General features: G+C 43.1%; 2 protein-coding genes across 27 annotated transcripts in view; one reads left to right on the top strand and one right to left on the bottom strand.

The window, feature by feature from the left end:
• Positions 1 to 451: 451 nt before the first annotated feature.
• On the bottom strand, positions 452 to 8,980 carry MBD4 (methyl-CpG binding domain 4, DNA glycosylase). Of its 6 annotated transcripts, none has more exons than XM_049715644.1 (8): positions 8,684 to 8,980; positions 7,136 to 7,362; positions 5,862 to 6,715; positions 3,221 to 3,295; positions 3,009 to 3,143; positions 2,258 to 2,407; positions 1,676 to 1,779; positions 452 to 756 (listed from the first exon to the last, which is right to left on the bottom strand). In XM_049715644.1, exons 1-8 carry the CDS (start codon positions 8,774 to 8,776, stop codon positions 679 to 681), a joined length of 1,716 nt encoding a protein of 571 aa, XP_049571601.1. In that variant the 5' UTR covers positions 8,777 to 8,980; the 3' UTR covers positions 452 to 678. The 6 variants fall into 6 exon arrangements, with proteins under 6 accessions (XP_049571601.1, XP_049571602.1, XP_033269953.1 ...); XM_049715645.1 differs by having other exon boundaries at positions 3,221 to 3,292; positions 8,684 to 8,974; XM_033414062.2 differs by having other exon boundaries at positions 7,136 to 7,366; positions 8,623 to 8,731.
• Positions 8,981 to 9,140: 160 nt separating this feature from the next.
• Positions 9,141 to 19,036, top strand: part of IFT122 (intraflagellar transport 122) — a 77,919-nt gene continuing 68,023 nt past the window's right edge. For 20 of the 21 annotated variants that reach the window (XR_004479392.2, XM_033414164.2, XM_033414153.2 and 17 more), the window contains exons 1-3: positions 9,141 to 9,298; positions 15,619 to 15,685; positions 17,052 to 17,136. Coding sequence is in view for 20 of the 21 variants with exons in the window: in XM_033414164.2 (XP_033270055.1) it covers positions 9,258 to 9,298; positions 15,619 to 15,685; positions 17,052 to 17,136 (193 nt within the window). In the remaining variant the exon portion in view is untranslated. Of the gene's footprint in view, positions 9,299 to 11,999; positions 12,060 to 15,618; positions 15,686 to 17,051; positions 17,137 to 19,036 lie in introns of all 21 variants that reach the window. The other variant, XM_033414152.2, reaches the window with a different exon arrangement.

The raw sequence follows: 19,036 nt of genomic DNA, 5'->3' as shown, positions 1-19,036 counted from the left end.
GGTAAATGCTCGAGTTTTCACATAGGGATCAAGGTAAATGCGTGAGCCAGAAGCCAACACTCCGCAACAGAACTACAGGCAGATATGCACATTAGGTTATCAAACAGTCAAATCTCCAATTCCTCAAAGCCAGCAGACAGTCATCAAGGACACAGAATGACAAAATAATCTTATTTTTCTTTGGAGGTTAGCGTTTTTTAATAAAAATACTTTATTAATTAACTGCCTAATTTACCCTATCATATCTTTTCTGACATGAGTGGCTGAAAACTCTTTGCTTCTTCATATAACAATTGTGTGATATCATTTTCTATAGAAGGACAACAGGAGGTCTAATCTTCCCTCAGGCAAGGTTGATAGAAATTTGCTTCATATTATTAATAACTGAGGAAAGTTTTTTTAAACTTCAAATCACATTTCATTATTGGAAAAGTCATATACATTTTCAGGATTGTTGTCAAATAACAATTTATTTTTTAAAAAAATCTCAGAACATGTCGTAGCACATTCAGTAGCAAAGATCTTCCGGTGGTACACACGTTACGAAGACACACATTAGGTTTCTAGTTGGGCTGATTAGAATCTATACACCTGGAAAGGCGGTTGTGCTTAGTGGAGCTTTTAAGAATCGAAGTGCAAAGCAATGCATAAAAACAAGCTTGAAAATGTCAACGAGTTTTAAGATAGACTTAATTTTTCGTGATTTTCCCAAAGCCAGTCATGATATTTATTTAACTTGTGGTCTTCAGGGTGTACCTGGAAGAAATACAACACATTAGGAGACAGAGGCCTTATGTAAGTTAGTCAGAAATACATTTTTTAAATTGGCTTTTTAAAGATATGGTGGGGGAACAGTACCTTACGATAATACACCTGAAAATGATAACCTTTACCCTAATGAGATTCATGAATGGTTAAAATTATAGCTTACATCAAAGTAATCCTTTACAGTTTACAAAGTACTTTCCAATTTGGTACTGATCTTCACTGGGACTCAGCGTGGAGGGTGGTGATAACATGAGTCAAGTATTAATATGCCATTTTCCAGGAGCCTACAGACCCTGAGAGTTAAATGGACTGCTCAGGTCACAATAAATGGGGAAGCAGGGATGGGCTTGGCCAGACCTCCCAGCTAAATGCTTTAGGGCAAGTCACAGACTAAGAGGGCAGCGTACAGGCTATGTGGCAGTGCCTATCAGCTGCCAGGATGCCACCCAGATGCCCGTGGGCTGGGCATACTCAATAGAATGGGCAGCCGAAGTAGGACCCATGTGCCACAAAAATAGTCTGAGACCACTAGAAGAAACCCGACAAGCATGCCCTCCAATCCTGCACCTGCCTGCTTCCCCTCAGTGGCGTGCTTTTGAAGGCGAGTATGACTGTGACAGGAGGAAAGCCACATTAGGCCTAGAGACAGTACGTGAATGGAAATGACAGGAACAGGGCTAGAAGTGGCAAACCAGTGGAGGTCAGTCAGAGACCAGGGAGTCTTTGTGGACCTGGGGAAATCTATGGACCCTCTCCTGCTGTCAATAACCCCCAGCCACCACTGCCCCTCAAGCTTGGAACAAAGCTGGTTGTGACTGTAATGGCACGTGTGTCCAAGAAATAGTTCTAACCATAACGGTGGACTTACTTTACCTCAGAGACAAAATGTGCCGGAGACGGGCCTTACCTGCTTCCACTCATTGACACAAAAAATTCGGTAAGAGTCGTTGCCATATTTGCCAATCCCATGAAGCTCAATTGGATACCTCCACTGCTTTGTCAGATATTCATCTGAGAATACAACACCCACATATCAGGTCAGCCTCTAGGAAAACACCTTCCCCGGAAAGGAGGAACAACAGAAAGGGACGGGAAAGAGTCTCTCCTAACAGCCTTGTGGTTGCTTTCTTCTGAATTCCTGCAGCCACCGCCCCCGTCTGACCTGCTTGTCTGCCACTGACTAACCGTTATTGTTTTGTGCTGACCTAACGAGACAGGGGTAATGTCCCTGAGGTCAACTGGACTTTCTGCTTCACTGACTTCTTCCTCTAATCCTGCCCACACGGCCTCACCTGGTGCTGGGCAAAGATTTATCACCTGGGTCAGCGGGAGACTGCACTTTGGGGCAAACGAACTGTGTTCAAATGCCTTCAGTGCTTGAGCTGAATGACCTCTATTAATGTCGCAACTGAGGACATTAAAGTGTAAGGTGTGGCTCTCTTAAATAGGCACAATTTATGTTTTTCCCTGTGGGTATATGGGAAAGTACCTGAGAACTTGATAATGGTTTTTGCTCGAAGATCGTAGAGACCAAGAGGTTTAAGAAGTTCTGAAACATCTCTCCAGTTTGCAGTTCTCGCTACCTCAGCTGAAGGATATTTCTCCAGAAACTGCCAAAGCACAGGGATTGCCATTTTGCCTGGGAAGTAAAAGTAACTACGTGACTGCCAGCCTCCTGATGGGCTGATTTTAGGCTCACATACTTCTTTATCTAGAAATCTCATATAGAGAGTTTTTTTCTTTCTTTCTTTTTAAACCACTGATGAGAAGACATTACCTAAATCAGCAACCACTCTCAGAGTCAAAACCCAACACCATCAACCAATTTGGTTAACTGTCCAAATTATGCCAAAACCTGGCCTTGTATGATATTGGTTTTTAAATAATCAGATCATATAACTAGTGTAAAAGCATACAGAACATAAGGTGCCAGCGACATTAAAGAAAGCATCCAATGAAAAAGAAATGCTTTTATACATGACACAGAGAGGAGGAAGGTTAAGTAACGGATTTTCATTGATGACTAAAAGTAATCTGGAAGTAGAACATAAATGAAAATCTGCTCTTTAATGCTAAAAAGGCTGTTGGATGTCATCTAGTCCATAGGTGAAGAGTTTGAGGACTGACCGAAAGAAGAAGGCCTTACCTGAGGTCAAAATCAAACTTGAGACCAGGTTTCCTGATCAATTCTCCTCATCACACTGTCTCTACTAAGACAAAGATTAAAAGAATCCACAAACCTGAGGTCCGGTTGAGGAATATAGTCGCAATGAGGAGCTTCCACGGATCATGGAAAAGTGTTTCTTGGATAAGATTAAAAGGTGACCGAGGAGGTGTCCACTTCTTAAAGGCCTTGCGTCGTGGGGGACTAAGAACTAAACAAACACACTGTATTAGAGGGGAACACTTGAAATAGGTTTAAAGTCTGGTTTTCTGATTGGAAAAGGGATACCTTCTTTGTTATATTTGCTGGAAAAATACAGGCTTGTTCTCCTTTTTTCTATTTGTGTCTGTGGGATGGCATCTTCTGAAAAGGAAAGAGTGAAAATTGTTTACAGAATCTATGGTTTAGCCTAAAGAAATATTCAGGGCTGCAAATAACAACAACACACTACTACTATAAAACGTTCAGTTTAGCACTATTCTAAATTAACCAGTTTAATCCTACTAATGACCTATGAGCAAGGTAGGTACTATTTTGTCTCCACTTTACAAATAAGGAAATTGAGGTACAGAGATGCTAGGTAACTTGCCCAAGGTCCCACAGCTAGTAAGTGTCAAGAGCTGAAATTCTAATCCAGGCAGTCTGGTTCCTGAGTCCATGCCTTTAACCACTATTATACTAGTTCTCTATGATTTTTGTTCAGAGTTCACTACATTGAAAAATTGGAAATAATATAGACTATTTTAAATTATGACATTTGTACAATGTGGTTATTAAAATATTTTGAGACTACATCATGAATTTTTCCCATGTCATTAATTTTTAAGTGATAAAAGCAATATTCAACATATGATCCCAATTTAACAAAAAAAGAAAAAATGTGATAGAAATTAGAATAAACCAAAATGGCATAATGGTATAATGGTTGTTGCTAGTTTTTCTTTTCTTTTAATTTTCCATATTTTCCAAATATTCTGCAGTGAATACTTTTACTAAAAAAACCAAAAAACAGGGCTTCCCTGGTGGCGCAGTAGTTGAGTCCGCCTGCTGTGTCCCCACAGGGGACACGGGTTCGTGACCCGGTCCGGGAAGATCCCACATGCCGCGGAGCGGCTAGGCCCGTGAGCCATGGCTGCTGAGCCTGCGCGTCCGGAGCCTGTGCTCCGCAACGGGAGAGGCCACAACAGTGAGAGGCCCGCGTACTGCAAAAAAAAAAACCCAAAAACCAAACAAAAAAAAGGATACAGATAAAACAGAACCTGCAGGAAAGCCTAAGATTTGGACCTTAGAACACCTAAAGCCACTATCTACTGGGAAGTTTAATTTAACAAAGACTCTTTGACTACCATTATTAGGCTTTCAAGTTTCTAAAATCATCACATTTAATACTCCCCATAGCCATACCCTCTAAATTTGAATGTCAGTTAATAACACCTTGCACTTGTCTAGCGTGAAGCCATCTTTTTCACTTCTCATTTTACAATATTCATGATGTGAAAAACAGGACTGGTGAGGGTTATTACCTGTGTTTTACAGATGAAGACTCTAAGGCTTAGAAATTAAGCAACTATCTGAAAACAATAGTGGGATTGACTATAGATTGGGACAAGTATCCACGTCTCCAGATAATCAGTCTAGTGTTTTTTGCTATTCTAGTTTGAATAGGCAAAGCCCAGTGGAAAGTAAAAAAGAGTCAGAACAAAGGAAACTGCTCTTACTACCTACTTGATAATTTCTTCTGTGGGTTCCTATAGATAATTACTGACTAGCCTCCTTTATTACTAGGAGACTAAGCTCAATTTACGTGGCAATTTCTAACTAAGGCACTGGGAAAGTCTTTACTACTCCATTGGATACCTATTACCTACAGTAAACGTACTTATGTTGAGAACTAGACTTCTTTATGCATAGGATGACTAGCATACTTCCATTTTAGTCACAAAAGGATGTTTCTGATATTTTACTTGCCCATTTTACAAGCAATAAATCTACATAAACCTCAAGGCTTTAGGAAGCTCAAGGTCTTTAAAGGACACATTGGAGAATTTTTATGCAGTTCCTAGGTGTACGTGGTCATCTTCTGTTCAAGGCAGAGAAATTCCAGGCACAGCAAAGACATAATAAAATCATGAGTGGGACCAAGAGCAGGAACCAACTCTAACCACCTGCTCTACTAATCTGTCCATGCTGTCTCCCCATAGGACTTTAAGTAAAATTACTATTCTTCTTTAAAGGAGTTACTCATTATACCATAATGGCATAATGAATAACTAATATAGGGTTGCTCAAAGGTCTCCTTTCTTTTATCTCTTATTCACTGAGGTATTATAAAGGCAAAAGTGCTAAGCTCTGAACTCTGTATTAAGAGCATATTACAAATAATAGATAACTATGTGATTACAGTTTTGAATTACTTAGAGCTCTAAAGCATTTTAGAGAAGCATTACAATAGAAGATAAAAATGACTATGATATATACAAAATTAAATTGGAAGTCACACATCAGTAATAAGTAACAGGAGGGGTGCAAAGAGAAGATACTGACTATTTTCAACCAGTTTATGTATAAAAGGAGTCTTCCCCAAATCTTTTCACAAGTGAAACCTTTTTATTTCCCCTAAAGTTGTAAGATTATTGGCTGGAAAAAAGGGAAGATGGGAGCACACTGTGGAGGAGAGTCCCAGGTGTTGTACCAGGATGGTGGCAACGGTTAATGGCACAATTGCCCTCTGTTGGGGGCAGTAGCCAGCTGATTCTTTGCCGTACAAAAGGGCTTAAATATCAGTTACCCAAGGCACTAGGACCAACTGGTAGAATGTATCTGATATTTGGCCCTACTTCTTCATTCTATTCCCACATGCTAACTGGGTACAGGCATGAAGTGCAAAATCCTCATCACATGTTTAACAGCACTTTAGTGCACTGAATACCTTGGAATATTTTCGCAGAAGTAGAGTCTTTCTCCGTTTGTGAGCTGTTGTCCATTTCAGAGCCACCTTTTGAAATGTCAATATGCAAATGCTCCTTCCTTTCCCCAACTTCTACTTCGGTTCTTATTTCCTCAGATTCTAAAAAGGTACCCTCACACTTCTTGTTGTGTCCTGCTCCTTCGGTTGAACGTAATTTGTTTATGACGCCAGAAGTGGTCTGTTCAAAATCTGATCCTGAACACAATGATTTTTCTTTACCAAGCCTCTCCTCTTCACTGGTCACAGTAAGGGTCTTGTCGCTCGCTCTGGCATCAGAGACGCAGCAAGTTCTCTCAAGCTGATTTTCTTGTGCAAGAGGCTCACTTTCAGCATCTGCTGCCTTATTATACACAGATGCTCTTTTTCTACTACTTTGAACAGGATCTGGAAGACTCCTCCGGCACCCTGTTTTAGTTTTCTTAATTTGAATCGCTTTCAAAACAGTCACCTTTCTTTTGGACTTTCTAACCTTTCTGGAGTCAGCATCATTAACACCATCATCTTCTTTCAAAAGCCAACGAATGGAAGTAAAGTTAGAGAGTCCTCTGCTGTCTTGCAATTCCAAACTAGCACTTGGCAAAGAAACCACATCTTTTTTCCACCTGCTTCGTGTCCTGAGGCTCCGGTTTGAATTGCTACTTTCGTTTTGCAGCTGGGATGGCAGAGCTGCCATGCTTTGGTCTTTACATCCTACCTTGATGCTCCTTTTATGAAGTACAGTAAAATCAAAATCTTCCGGCTTAAGAGAAGTCTGTCCACTTTTGTGAAGATAATTAGCAAGTGAACTTTTGGATCGGAACTTCAGTCCCTGTGGGCTAGAAAATGATATTAAAGAAAACTTATTGCTAGTTAATAAAAGTGACTTTAAAAAAAAACCTGGACAATATTTCGGATTTTTTATTAATAATTTCCAAACTTTGCCACGGGCATTTGTCATTTAAAATAAAAAAAAGTGATCAAGTGATACTTTAAAATAGTTTCCTCTATGACAACAGAACATAATTTTACAAATATAGCTTAAGTGCAACCTTACCAGTTGCCATTCACAGTAGGAGAAAATGTAAGTATTTGTCCCCAAATCACCTGATGTAAGTAACCAGTGACAGTGAAGGAACAGAATCCGTAATGGTTTTATGGTAAAAACAGAAAAAAGCCAAAACTCCTGCGATGCTTTCCTACCACCTGTCTAGACAAAATTATTTGGCTGTACTATCTTTACCATCTTGCACGCTCACCTGATGAAATATACGTCATATCTTCCTGCTGTTTTCCCAGATAACCTTTGCTTCACAACTCTTTCCCATCCACATGGTACAGACTTATGGCACTCTGCCATTGCGCTACCACCAAATTGAGCAGAAGCAATGGGTTCTTGTAGCGGGGGATTACACTCACTGCTGCTTTTTATCACCATTTGTTTCTCATCTTCTCCCACTCTTTCTGATCCCAAAGCAACACGTTCCTCCCTGAAAAAAAACAAACTCCAAGTGATTAGCTCATTTAAAATTAATTAGACTCTGCTTATTCAATTTCAGTCCATAACAGAGAAGGAACCACATGGACTATTTGGACTATGGGAGAGTTTAGAATCAGTATGGCTCAGTCATGCTATGAGTATCTTCCTCCTCTCCAATATCTTCCTGTCCTCCAACATGGTTAAAAAGGGTTGGAAATCTCTGCACAATGAAAAGCTCAAGCTACTTGCTAGAAAATTTTTTTTTTTGCTGTTAATCATTGAATAGCTCTGTTATAGAGATTTCTGGTGACACTTGGCATAAGTTTAAAAACATGAACCAATAGCTGAGCTCTTAACCTGGGGATCAACAGAACAGCTTAAATGAGTCAGTGAGACACCGTCCTCCCCCCGAAATAAGTGAGGTAAAATTTTTATATATATGTGCATTTTGGGGGCGGTGGGGGGACAGTGTCTATTACTTTCATCAGAGGTTGTAATCCTCTAAAAGGTAAAAAACACTTGATAAAGAATTTTCAAACTCTCTTTCATTCTTGATCCAATAACCTTCTGAGGTAGGTAGGATAAGGATTACTCTCATTTTATTGATAAAATTGAGTGACAGGAAGATTAAGTTATTTGCAGAACTGATTCCAGGACCTAGGTCTACTAAATCTTGGTCTAATACTTCTCCCCCTCTACTATTGTTGAAAAACTTCAGTAGAGTGTATCCTAATCACTTAATCATATTTACATTTTCAAAGTTGGATGAGTCTCTAGAGATGTCTAACCAACTTCTTTTCTACAAATAGGGAAACAAAGCATGAGCCAGTGACTAACTAGAATTAGAATCAAAGTCTTCTGATGCAATATGGGGTTAAATAATTTGGGGGATCTGGGTGGATCTTAAGAAATTATACCGTTCACAATTTTGGCGATAAGGAAACTGAATCCTGGTGAAAACAGCACGAACTTTAAAATCAACAGACTGGGTTCAAATCCCAGCTCTGCCATTTACTACCTATGGGGTCCAAGAGCAAGTTACTTAACCTGTCAAAGTCTCTTTCTCCATCTGTAAAAAGGAGGTAATACCTCTTTCACGGTAGTTCTGAGAATCACATGTTTTTTTGGGGAAAAAAAAAGTAGGTAAATCATCTTAGCCCCACACCGCACATACACAAGTACTCAGTACCCCAGCCCTTGTTCGCAGGAACTAACCCTGCCGGCCTCCAAGTGTCCATCCACCCTAGGTAAGAAAGGCCCACCCACCTTCTACTCCCCCGCTCCCATTTTACAGGTGGTGAAACTGAGGTCCGAAGGGGACAATAACTTGCCGGAGGTCACACGGCCGGTCGGGGACTAGGCGCTGGTTGGCGATGACCGAGGGGGCAGCTCCGCAGTCCCCCAGGCTCGGACTCTCCATCCCAGACGTGTCCCTCAAGCGGTCTCCAGCTGCAGTAATAGGCCGAGAGGGTGCGTCGCTCTGGGTGTGGAGCGCAGTAAGAGGCGAACACTTCTTCAGCTCGGAGCTCTAGGATGGAACCAAAAGATGAAGGCAGTGAAAGTCTGTCCGACTGCTCAGTCGCTTTCCGGCCGCCCGCCCTCGACTACAGCCGCCATTTCCACAGCTCAGCCAATCAAGTCCTTTGTCGAGGAAGACGCACCGCCCCCTACCCATTCCGACCAATCGCGCGCGTCCTAGATTTGAGGAGGCCTTCTAGCCAGCCTCCCGTTCCTTCTTTCTAGCCCTCCCTTGTAGACATGCGCACTCGGAGCTCTCTGCCTCGCGCGTAGCTCACTGCGCATGTGCGTTGCCGGGGTAGCGCAGGGAGACAAGGTGGCTCGAGGAGTTAGGCCTGTTGCTGAGGCAGGGAGCAGGGGCCCGAGGCGTGAGGGAAACCGCTATGAGGGCCGTGTTGACGTGGAGAGATAAAGCCGAGCAGTGGTGAGGAGCGGGGCAGTCCGGGAGGAGCGGGAGGCTGAGCCCCAGCGGGGATGGCGGGCGCTATGGCGTGAACCCTGGTGGTTGCCAAGGGTAACGGGCCTGCGGGCTGGGCTGAGGGCCCTGAGTCCCGGCTCTGGGCGACTGCAGGGTCGCCTTCCCACCGCTTTGCGGATGGAGAAACTGAGGCCTGGAGAGGGAGCAAGGGGATATACCACGCGTGAGGTAGTGGCCTGTGGAGGCGGCTTTACACATAATCACAGTCTGATCTTGTCGTTCCTTTACTCAAAATCCATCCTGGGCTCATCAGTGTTTTCCATCTTCACAACTTATGCCACTTCCGCGTATTACCTATACTCTTGTTTACTTAACCTTTTCTCTAAATTGTCCCACTTATTTTCCTTTAAACATGCTTTTACATTCTACAGGGAAACTTTATTACACCGTGTATGAAAACCAGTAGCAATTGCTGTAAATGTAAGATAACTGTAGAACTTAAAGCAGGGAGAAACAAAACGGCGTTAACAAGTTGTAGCTAGATACTGTTGCTAGGGAACCTCTGAGCCTCAGGTGTAGTGTTTCTAGAGCTAGAGATTTAGCAAGTGTGGTTGGAGAGGTGCTTGAGTTGAATAGCATCAAAGCAAGACTTTCTCCTATGTTTTGTTAGAAGGTTTGAAAGAGTATCGAAAGAGAATGACTTTCTCACTTTATGATTCACCGTTGTTTAATGTCCTATTCCATTTTTATCCCCCAAATCCATCATATAACAACACATTTGGGGGCATACTGACGTATTGGGCAGTTCTCCTCAGCCTGACTTTCAAAACTTCCTACATGATCTTTTCAGCTTCATCGTGAAGCCTCTGCTTTGGCTACTGGAACAGAGCCATTCCCTCTCTGTCTTTTCTTTGGCCTCTCTGTGTGAGGCCTTCATCTCCTCACAGTGAAATCCTAAACGTCCTTAAGCCTCTCTTTGGAGATGGTCGCTCTCTTTGTACTCTGCACCAGTAATAGCTAATGCTTACTTTGTACCAGGCACTGGCTAAGAACTTCATATCTTTTATCTCATTGTCACCTCACAACAGTACCTGACATAGGTACTATACTTATTTCTGTTTTACATATGAGGCGACTGAAGCACAGAGTGGGTAAATAATTTGCCAGGGTCACACAGTGAGTAAGTGGTGGAGCCAGCTTTCTTTCTCACTCCAGAGCCAATGCTCTTAGCCACTGCGTTAATTATTCCTGTTGTTACAGAGGCTGCAAACTCAAAGGCCTGCAGGAATCAGGCAGGCAACGTAAATGCGAGATGTTTATTTGCATCTTGAACACAAGGAATTGTTTGTTTTCCCTAGGAGTATTCTTCTTTTCTCTACTGCACTTTTCTTGAAACGTATAGCCCTACAACTGTATCTTTCACTTCTACTCTTAATAGAGATTTGAGTAAAAAAAAATTTTTTTACTTTTCTCTTAACTGTTATAAAAGTATTCATAGCACAAGCTGCTGATAGCTAGCAGCTGAGCATTTGATTTTGCTGTCAGATACTAAGAAGTGGCAAGGACTGTGGCAAACTGGAGAGCGCATGCTCTGACTGAAAGGGACAACAGCTGCTCTGCTTCTGCTAGTTACCACCCTGCAGGAATTTGGCCCAGCGTGGCTCAGAGCTTCCTGTTTTCACCAGAAACCAGGGATCTGGGTTTTTATGTGAAATGTCCTAATTTTCAAATGTTGGCACCTAATCTGTAAAATATATATATATATATACAAAATAAAATACCATATGGGCCAAACAAAACGTTTGCTGGCCAAATATAGCCTGATTGGCTCCCAGTTTTCACCCCCTGGCATAGGATTTTGTTCATTCTTCTTTTGTGGTACTTAGAGTCTGTCTAGTGCAAGAGTTTATGGGAAACTGTTGATCCCAGAAGTCTATAAACCCCTTAAAAGCAATGGCTATGTCTTACTCATTTCCAAGGCTTATTCTAGAGCCTAGACAGTGTTTGTTGTGATTATTTCATGGATAGAGGTATTCATGAATGAATGAAGAGGTGAGTGAATGAATGATGAATGAAGATTGGTTATTTGGGTTTTGGCCCATTACAGCTATTCTAGTGTAGGGGCTTTAGGGGTTCTAGGGACCAGCAATACTGATGGCAGCTACATATGCAAGCTGATAGCCCAGAATGAGACAAAACAAAAAACTATAAAAATAAATAGTAGAACTCCAAAATCCCAGATGTCAAAAGATTCTTCCTCCACACTGAAACAGCTCCGCCTGCTGGTCTGCTCTTTTGCTTCCGTCTAACCTTCGTGTAGCAGCAGGAATTCTCTTTTTTGAGTCCTGTTGCTGTGTGATCCGTTACTCCACCTCTCATCAACCCAGAGTGACTCCCCATTACCTTCCATGTCAGATTGTGCACTTAATTAGGTGGTCCTTCCCCTGCCCCACCCTGCCCCCTTTTGCTAAGATTTAAATTTATGCTTTTCAGTTCAGCTGTAAACTCCATTTTCCTGTCCAAAGGCCCTTCCCAAATGTTCTCTTATTCTTCTCTGAGCTCCTTCTTTTCTCCCTTCAAAGCAGTGCTCTAGATTCTTCTCAACCATGATGCCTTATTCCAGGCAGGCTGCCATCTGCTCTGCCCCTCATCCACAGCAGCTGTGGGCCAGACTGTTTACATGCCTTATCTTGTTTAATCTCCACAGCAGCCTTTGAGGTTGGAATTGTTACCCCATTTACAGATGAAGAAACTGAGACTTAATGAGGGAACAGTTTGCTTAAGATTCAAATCAAGTAAGTGGGGGCTGGATCAGGTTGTGCAGGATTTGGAGAGGCACCTTGAGACTTCAGTTGACAGTGGGGTGGGCACAGGGTTGGCAGAGGACAGTTTGCAGGACCCACCCTCTGTCTCTCTGCAATGGAATCTGACAATGTCCGTTTTTCTTAAAAGGGGGCAGGTGGGGAGAGAGAGCCATCCTACCGTACTGTCTGCAGACGGGTGAGCTCCCCAGCCCTGGAAGTGTTCAAGCAGAGGCTGGATCCATCAATAGGGAGTTCCTGCCCTGGTAGGGGAGTTGGGCTATATGACAGGGTCTAGGGTCTTTCCCAATAGTTTGGGAAAGTTTCTGTGGTCTTATGATGTAATTAAAGCCCAAGGGGTTCAAGATAAAAATCTTGTCAGTTTGTCAGTTACACTCATTTTGTGTCGAGGACAATGCCATGTACTGTGGGTCCACAAATGTCTAAAATAGGGTCATTACCCTGAAATTGCATATGACTGTAATTAAGGGGATAAGATAGTATCTGAAACAGTGTAAATACAGAAGATTATATAACTCTTAAGTTGAACTGTACAGATTCTAAGTACAGTAAGAATTTGGATTGGGGTAAATCAGACATGTATGTTATACTTTAGAAAAGCAAACTTCAAGAAATGCAGAGAAAATGAATTTTCACATCTGAAAGGAAGGTAGCTAAAGACTTGGCTCAAGTGAGATGCTCAGAAATGATTTGCTAATAATTCAGCCCAAAATGATCCTAGTGAAGAAGAAGCCACACGGGAACCACTTTGATGGGCTCAGATATGTACAAGGCAGGAAGGGAGCCACACGACCAAGATGACTGTGGAAGAGAGGTGCAGACCCCTCCCAAACCTCGTGCCTCACCAGCTCCCCACAGGAGGTGGTGCTTGTGTACCCTGCGAGGCGGGAGGGCAGCTCCCTAGCCTTGCTGTGTAGGTGAGGACCACAGCTCAGGCCGGAGGTCAGCCCTTCTGGCCCCAGCTCCCCCCGCTTTCCCCTCTCCCCCCCTGCTTCTCTGCAGAGTGTGAAATGCACCCAGTACGTTGTCCCCTAGGTTCTGAGAAAGAAGCCTGAGAGACGGGAAGGCTCAGGTCTGTTACCACATAACAGCAAGGAAGCTGAAGGACTCAGGGTTTGTGTTTGCTTCTATCACGAGGGATGCCCAACTGGAGAGGGGTAGCAATCGCTGTGTTCCAGCTTCTCCATCAGCCAGCTGTATGACAGCAGACAGATGACTCGCCTGTGTACTTCAGTTTCCTCATCAGTAAAAATGGGCCAATAATGCCTGCCTGAGGCATTATGTTAGCATAAGGTCAAATGAGATCATGTAAATTTACCCTCTTCAACAACTCTTAACTCTTGAATATTTGTGAAGAATTATTTTTATTAAAGGAAGCTTCTGAGGTCAATGGAGCCTATATAAGAACTCTGAATTCTATGTGTGATGCCTTGAGTAGATGATAACACTTTTTTTTTTCCTGCTGATGAAACATGGAGACTCTTGCTAATTATTTTGTCAACTATGGCATATGCAAATAATAATTATAATGGAGGCCACACGCGTAGTGGTTAGAGCTTGGGCTGCAGAGTCAGACTGCTTGCGCTTGAATTCTGGCTCCACCTCTACTCAGTAGCAGTTTATTTTCAGGCAAGTTAGTTAACTTCTCTGTGCCTTAGTTTTCTCATCTGCAAAACAGATATAAGGTTGTTGTGAAAATTAAGTGAGTTAATACATGTAAAGCATTTAAACTGTACTTTGCACACGTAAATAAATGTGCTTAATAAATATTAGTCACTGTTGTTAAAGTATTGAGGGTGGCATAGATTTGTTATACTTGACAGTAATTCAGGAGAGTGGAAGGCCATATAGCACAGACTGTAAAGTCAGACCTGAGTTAAAATTCTGGCCCTTTCACTTGCTGTGTGATGTTGGGCAAGATACTTGACCTCTCTGAACTGTGGTGTCCTCAACCACAAAATTGAGTAGTAATTCTTACCTCATAGAATGCTTGTGAGGACAGAATAAAATAATGCATTTGAAGAGCTCAGCATTGGGTGTCTGTGGTAAATGCTCCAAGTTGTTACCAGGGTGTGATTTTTTTTTTGGCCGCACCGCCCGTGGCTTTTGGGATCTTATTTCCCTGACCAGGGATCAAGCCCGCGCCTTCGGCAATGAAATTGTGGAGCCTTAACCCCTGGACCGCCAGGGAATACTCCAGGGTGTATATTTTTCGATCACGCACAGGTGCCAGGTTAATTTATCCCATGTTCAACTTTTACAATAGGCCATCTTGGCAGTGCTGTCTGACACACTCTTACTAGGGTCACCTGAACTAATGAAACCCTCTGCCTGGGGGCATTTGAGAATCTTTGTAATACGGCTCCAGCCTGTTTTTTCCAGCCTTATCACTCCCTATTGCCTTGCACATAGCCAAATGTTTCAGTCAAATTAGGTTATTTAGATATTTGCTATTCCCACTGTCTTGTCTTTGCTTGTTCTGTTTTCTGTGCCTGAAATGCTGCGCCTACCCAGTCTCCTCCTGCATGTCTCAGAAGCCCTACCTTTTTCACATATTGTTTTCTTCATGAAGCTTTATCTGATCCTCTCCAAATCAGAACACTGTGTCCACTCCTTGGAATCCTACAATATATGCTTTAATGTGTCTCCTAAAGCCTCTATCACAGTATTATTCTATATTTCATCCAGTCTAAGAGGTCACTGATTGTAAAATATCATTATTTTACATACGACTAAGAAAGCAAAAAATGCTGCCAGTTAAACTGACACATCATCAATTATAAGACACATCCCAAAATTAGAAATGTTCAAATGTGAAAAAAACGTGTGCTTTACAATTGATGACGTGATTCTTTGTGGGTGTCTGAGCATCCATCACCTTTCCTCAGGATGGTAATTTCCTTGAGGGCAGGGAGGGTCTGTGATTTACTCATCTTGTGTCTCTTAGCTCCTAGCCCCTAAGAGGCACTTGGTAAGTATCTGATTAATTGGAAAGAGTAATGTTGTTTTTTTTTTTTGCCTGTGCCTCGCGGCATGTTGAACTTCCCCACCCAGGGATCGAACCCGTGCCCCCTGCATTGGAAGCATGGAGTCTTAACCACTGGACCACCAGGGAAGTCCAGTAATGATATTTTAATAAATGACCAACTTTTTCAGAGACCTGTGGATTTGCTAGCCCTCACACGTTCTCTCAGTTTGTGTAGCCTTCATGGTATTATTAGATGAGGTAGTGCCCTCCACTGTTTACTCTTTGAATCATGTCTGGCGTCTGGCTTCTGGACAGGTGGAAATTGGGACACAACAGCTAACTGCCAAGTGAATTGTGATCGAAGGTGTGGTAGTTGAATGGAATTTGCAACCAAATGCAATTCTTAGCTATTATTTTTCTCCCTCAGACACAATCAGTGCTTCGTAATGGAAATAAAGTTTGCTTTCCCGGCCATTAGCAGACCTCATCATTTTGGTTCCTAATTGTCCTTTTGTCTTGTCTTGTCTCCCGTTTAGTGTATATGACCTCGCATTTAAGCCCGACGGAACCCAACTGATTTTGGCTGCAGGAAACAGATTACTGGTAGGATTTTGTCTGAGTTTCCTTTTTAAGTGCTTTTTTTCCTCTGCCTCTTGTAAGTGCTCTGAAATTTGACCCTTTTTTTAAGATAAAAAAGGCAAGGTGGAAAAACCAGTCATTATTTTTTATTTTTTTATTTTCTTTATTTTTTTTTCCAGTCATTATTTTTTAATAGGGAAGGAAATGGGCTACTTAAAACAGGTAGGTAAACTGTCTATCAGATAGGAACCTGTGAACAATACCTCCTTTGGAGTCATTAATCTTTCCCTTTTTACTTTGAGACACCCACGAAAGAGTTCAAAATAATTTAAATGCCTTTGAAAGTGAGCCTTTGTCAGTTCATATTTTGTCCCCCTGAAAAATTCAAACAACAGGCCTGAAGGGGCTCCCTCTGTGAGAAGCCAGATAGCCTGGCCCCAGCTTTTAGGCACTGGCCTTCCTAAACAATTCCATATGGATGCTGTCCTATTTTTCATATTTTCAAAGAACGTAAGCTGTCTCTGGAACCTGTCCCAGTGTATAAAAGTAATTTTCAGAGAACTCTTTATGTTTGACCTAAAACCCTTTGCATGATCTCCTCTTCCTCCTGCGTAAGTCCGCTTCCTCTTGCTCTGTTGTCTCGAGATATGCAGACGGCCTGATCTCCATTCTGTGCATGGTAACTACATAATCTGAAAGCCGCGGGTAAATTGTTCTGCAGACTTCTTCTGTCCAGGGTAAACAATCCAAATCCTTTTAGGTTTTTCCCATAGGTTATCTTCTCCAACACTGACCATTTCTGGAGGGTTTTGCTTTTATTTCTCAGATGGTGTGTTTTTTAAATCTCCACATATTTGTACATGTTACACAGCTATAAAATCGTAAATGCACGTTACAGATGGGTTTTATAACACTCCCTACAATTTGCAAACCCAGAGTTCAGGTCTGTGACTTCCAACTCTTGGTAGCAAGTATGAAACATCTCTCTGTGATGTTGGTAGTAGGGCAGGGCTACACTGGCATTTAACCATGCTCTAGCTGGGCTCTTTGTGCTGGATCTATTAGGGAGGGCCTAGCTTGTTTGGTCATATATCCAAATACATGCAAGGGGAGTGAACTGTGTAGAGAAGTTTCACGGAGTGAAGTTTTGTTTCTCGAGCATTAATGGCACATTTCCGGCCGTGTAATGGGCAGAATCAGAGCCTCTCCTTGGGTTTCCCAACTTTAAGTCACATTCTTTCTGGTTTCTTGGTTCAGTTTTTACTTGGTGCAAATTTAGAATATTGACAAATGTGTTGTTTTGACAACAAAAATAGCAGCAGCAACTTGCAGGGGTTCTGACTACTGGACGCCACGCGGGTAATCTGTACTTTTGTCTCTTTTTTGCCAGGTTTACGACACGTCTGATGGCACCTTACTTCAGCCCCTAAAGGGACACAAAGATACTGTGTACTGTGTGGCATATGCGAAGGACGGTAAGAGGCTGCTCTGGATTTAGTGTCTGTAATGGCCTCACAGCCACTCATTTCTCTCCTTGGCTGCGCCTTCGTCGTGTTGAGTGAGCTCAAGTACAGCTTGCAGTTTCGGAAGATAGTTAGTCTCTTAGACTTCAGTTCAGTCATTCGATTCAATTCAGTCATTCAAGTATTTATTGAGGCCCATCTGTGTGTCAGGCGTTGTTCTAGCTGCTTGAGATACTTCAGAGAGCAAAACAAAGATCCCTGCCCTTATGGGGCTTTTATCTATGTGGGGGGGGGGGTGTGGGGGAAGGAGAGAGAGTATGAGGGAAGGCATACAATAAACGTGGTAAATAAGTAAATTGAACAGTACGGCGGAAGGTGGTGTTAGGAAGAAGAAAAAGTAGGACAGAATAAGGGGGATTGAGAGTGCTGAGTGGGCAGGGCATTGGGTACAGTGTTGAACAGGGTAGTCATGGTGGCTCATTGAGATGGGGACAGGCAAGCAAAGACTTGAAGGTGGGGAGGCAGGGAAATAATGACTGAGCATCTGGGAAAAGAGAGCTCCTCACAGAGGGAAGAGCCATTGGAGAGGCCCTCAGGTGGGGTGTGCCTTTCTGGGGCTGGGGCAGAGAGAATCGGTGGGGAGCAATAGGGGAAGAGGGTAGAGAGGTAGCAGGTGTGGGCTGGCTGGATTCTGTTGGCTGTCGTAGAACTTTGGCTTTGATTCTCACTGAAAACGGGGAACCACTAAAGAGTTCTGAGCAGAGGAGAAATCTGATTGGATTTATATTTTAAAAGGATCCCTCCAGATGCTGTACCCCAAACAGCCTGCAAGGGCTGAGGGTTGGGCAGAAAGACGAGTGAAGAAGCGTCAGACACTGGTGATGGCAGCTCAGACCCCTGTAGGAGCAGAGAAAGTGGGGAGCAGTGGTCAGAGTCTGGATACAGTTGGAAGGTGGAGCCAGTAGGATTGCCTGACAGAATGTGGGGCGTGAAGAAAGGAGTCAGGGGTGACTCCATGGTTTTTGACCTGAATGACTGAAAGGATGGAGTTGCCCTCCACTGAGATGGGGAAGGCTGCAGGCCGAGAAACTTACAGCAGGAGATCCGGAGTTCAGTTTCAGACGTGTTGAGTTTGAGGAAAGTTGACGCTGTAGAGGTGGGGGCGGAATTGCTGGAGCAGAGTTGCTGAGTGGGAAGAGGAGAGGGGATCCAGGGCAGAGGTGAGCATGGTGGGAAGTGGAGGATGTCACTGCAAGTGCTGGCAGCGGGGGCATGTCGTAGTAGGAGTCTAACAGAATTCTCTTCCGTTTTTTCAGTGAAATAGGAAGCAGCAACATCTGAGAGTGAGGATGGGGAAGGAGGTGTCCGAGAGTTGAGGCAAAAGAAAAAAGAGTACAACACCACCTAGTTGAGGGGCTGAGTGAATGGCCCCGGGAGGTATAGTGAGACCCTAGCTACACGAAGGGCCCACCCAAAGCTGGTGGTCATGAATTGAAAGTGAGATCAGTGGTGCGATTGTGTCTTTTTCTCCATCACTTTAAGCTGCACAGATACAGGGACAGAGGAGGTGGAGAGTTGGATTTAACCAGAGTGGTAGGTTTACAAGCACCTCTGAAGATGCAGTGAGAGGGCAAGGGCAGAGGATGTATGCAAAGGAATGATTATATACATTGACCTTCAGTAATGAGGGGTGAGCACCCTTGTTGCTGAGTAATGAGGGGTGAGAGGACCACAAGGGGTGAGGGAGGTTCTAGTGGGGTTGAAGAGTCATTGGCGTTAGGGCACCAGGTGGGGTGAGAAAGAGGAGAGGTGGTGGTCACATCGGCTGCGTGAAACTGACGTTGAGAGTTAAAAGTAAATCCGTGCTACGCACAGCATAGCATCAATGGGAAGAGCATGGACTTTGGGATGA

The sequence above is a fragment of the Orcinus orca genome, chromosome 10 (assembly GCF_937001465.1).
Source record: "Orcinus orca chromosome 10, mOrcOrc1.1, whole genome shotgun sequence".
Lineage (NCBI taxonomy): Eukaryota > Metazoa > Chordata > Mammalia > Artiodactyla > Delphinidae > Orcinus > Orcinus orca.
The sequence above is the reverse complement of the archived record's forward strand: the minus strand, read 5'-3'. Positions and strand labels throughout refer to the sequence as shown.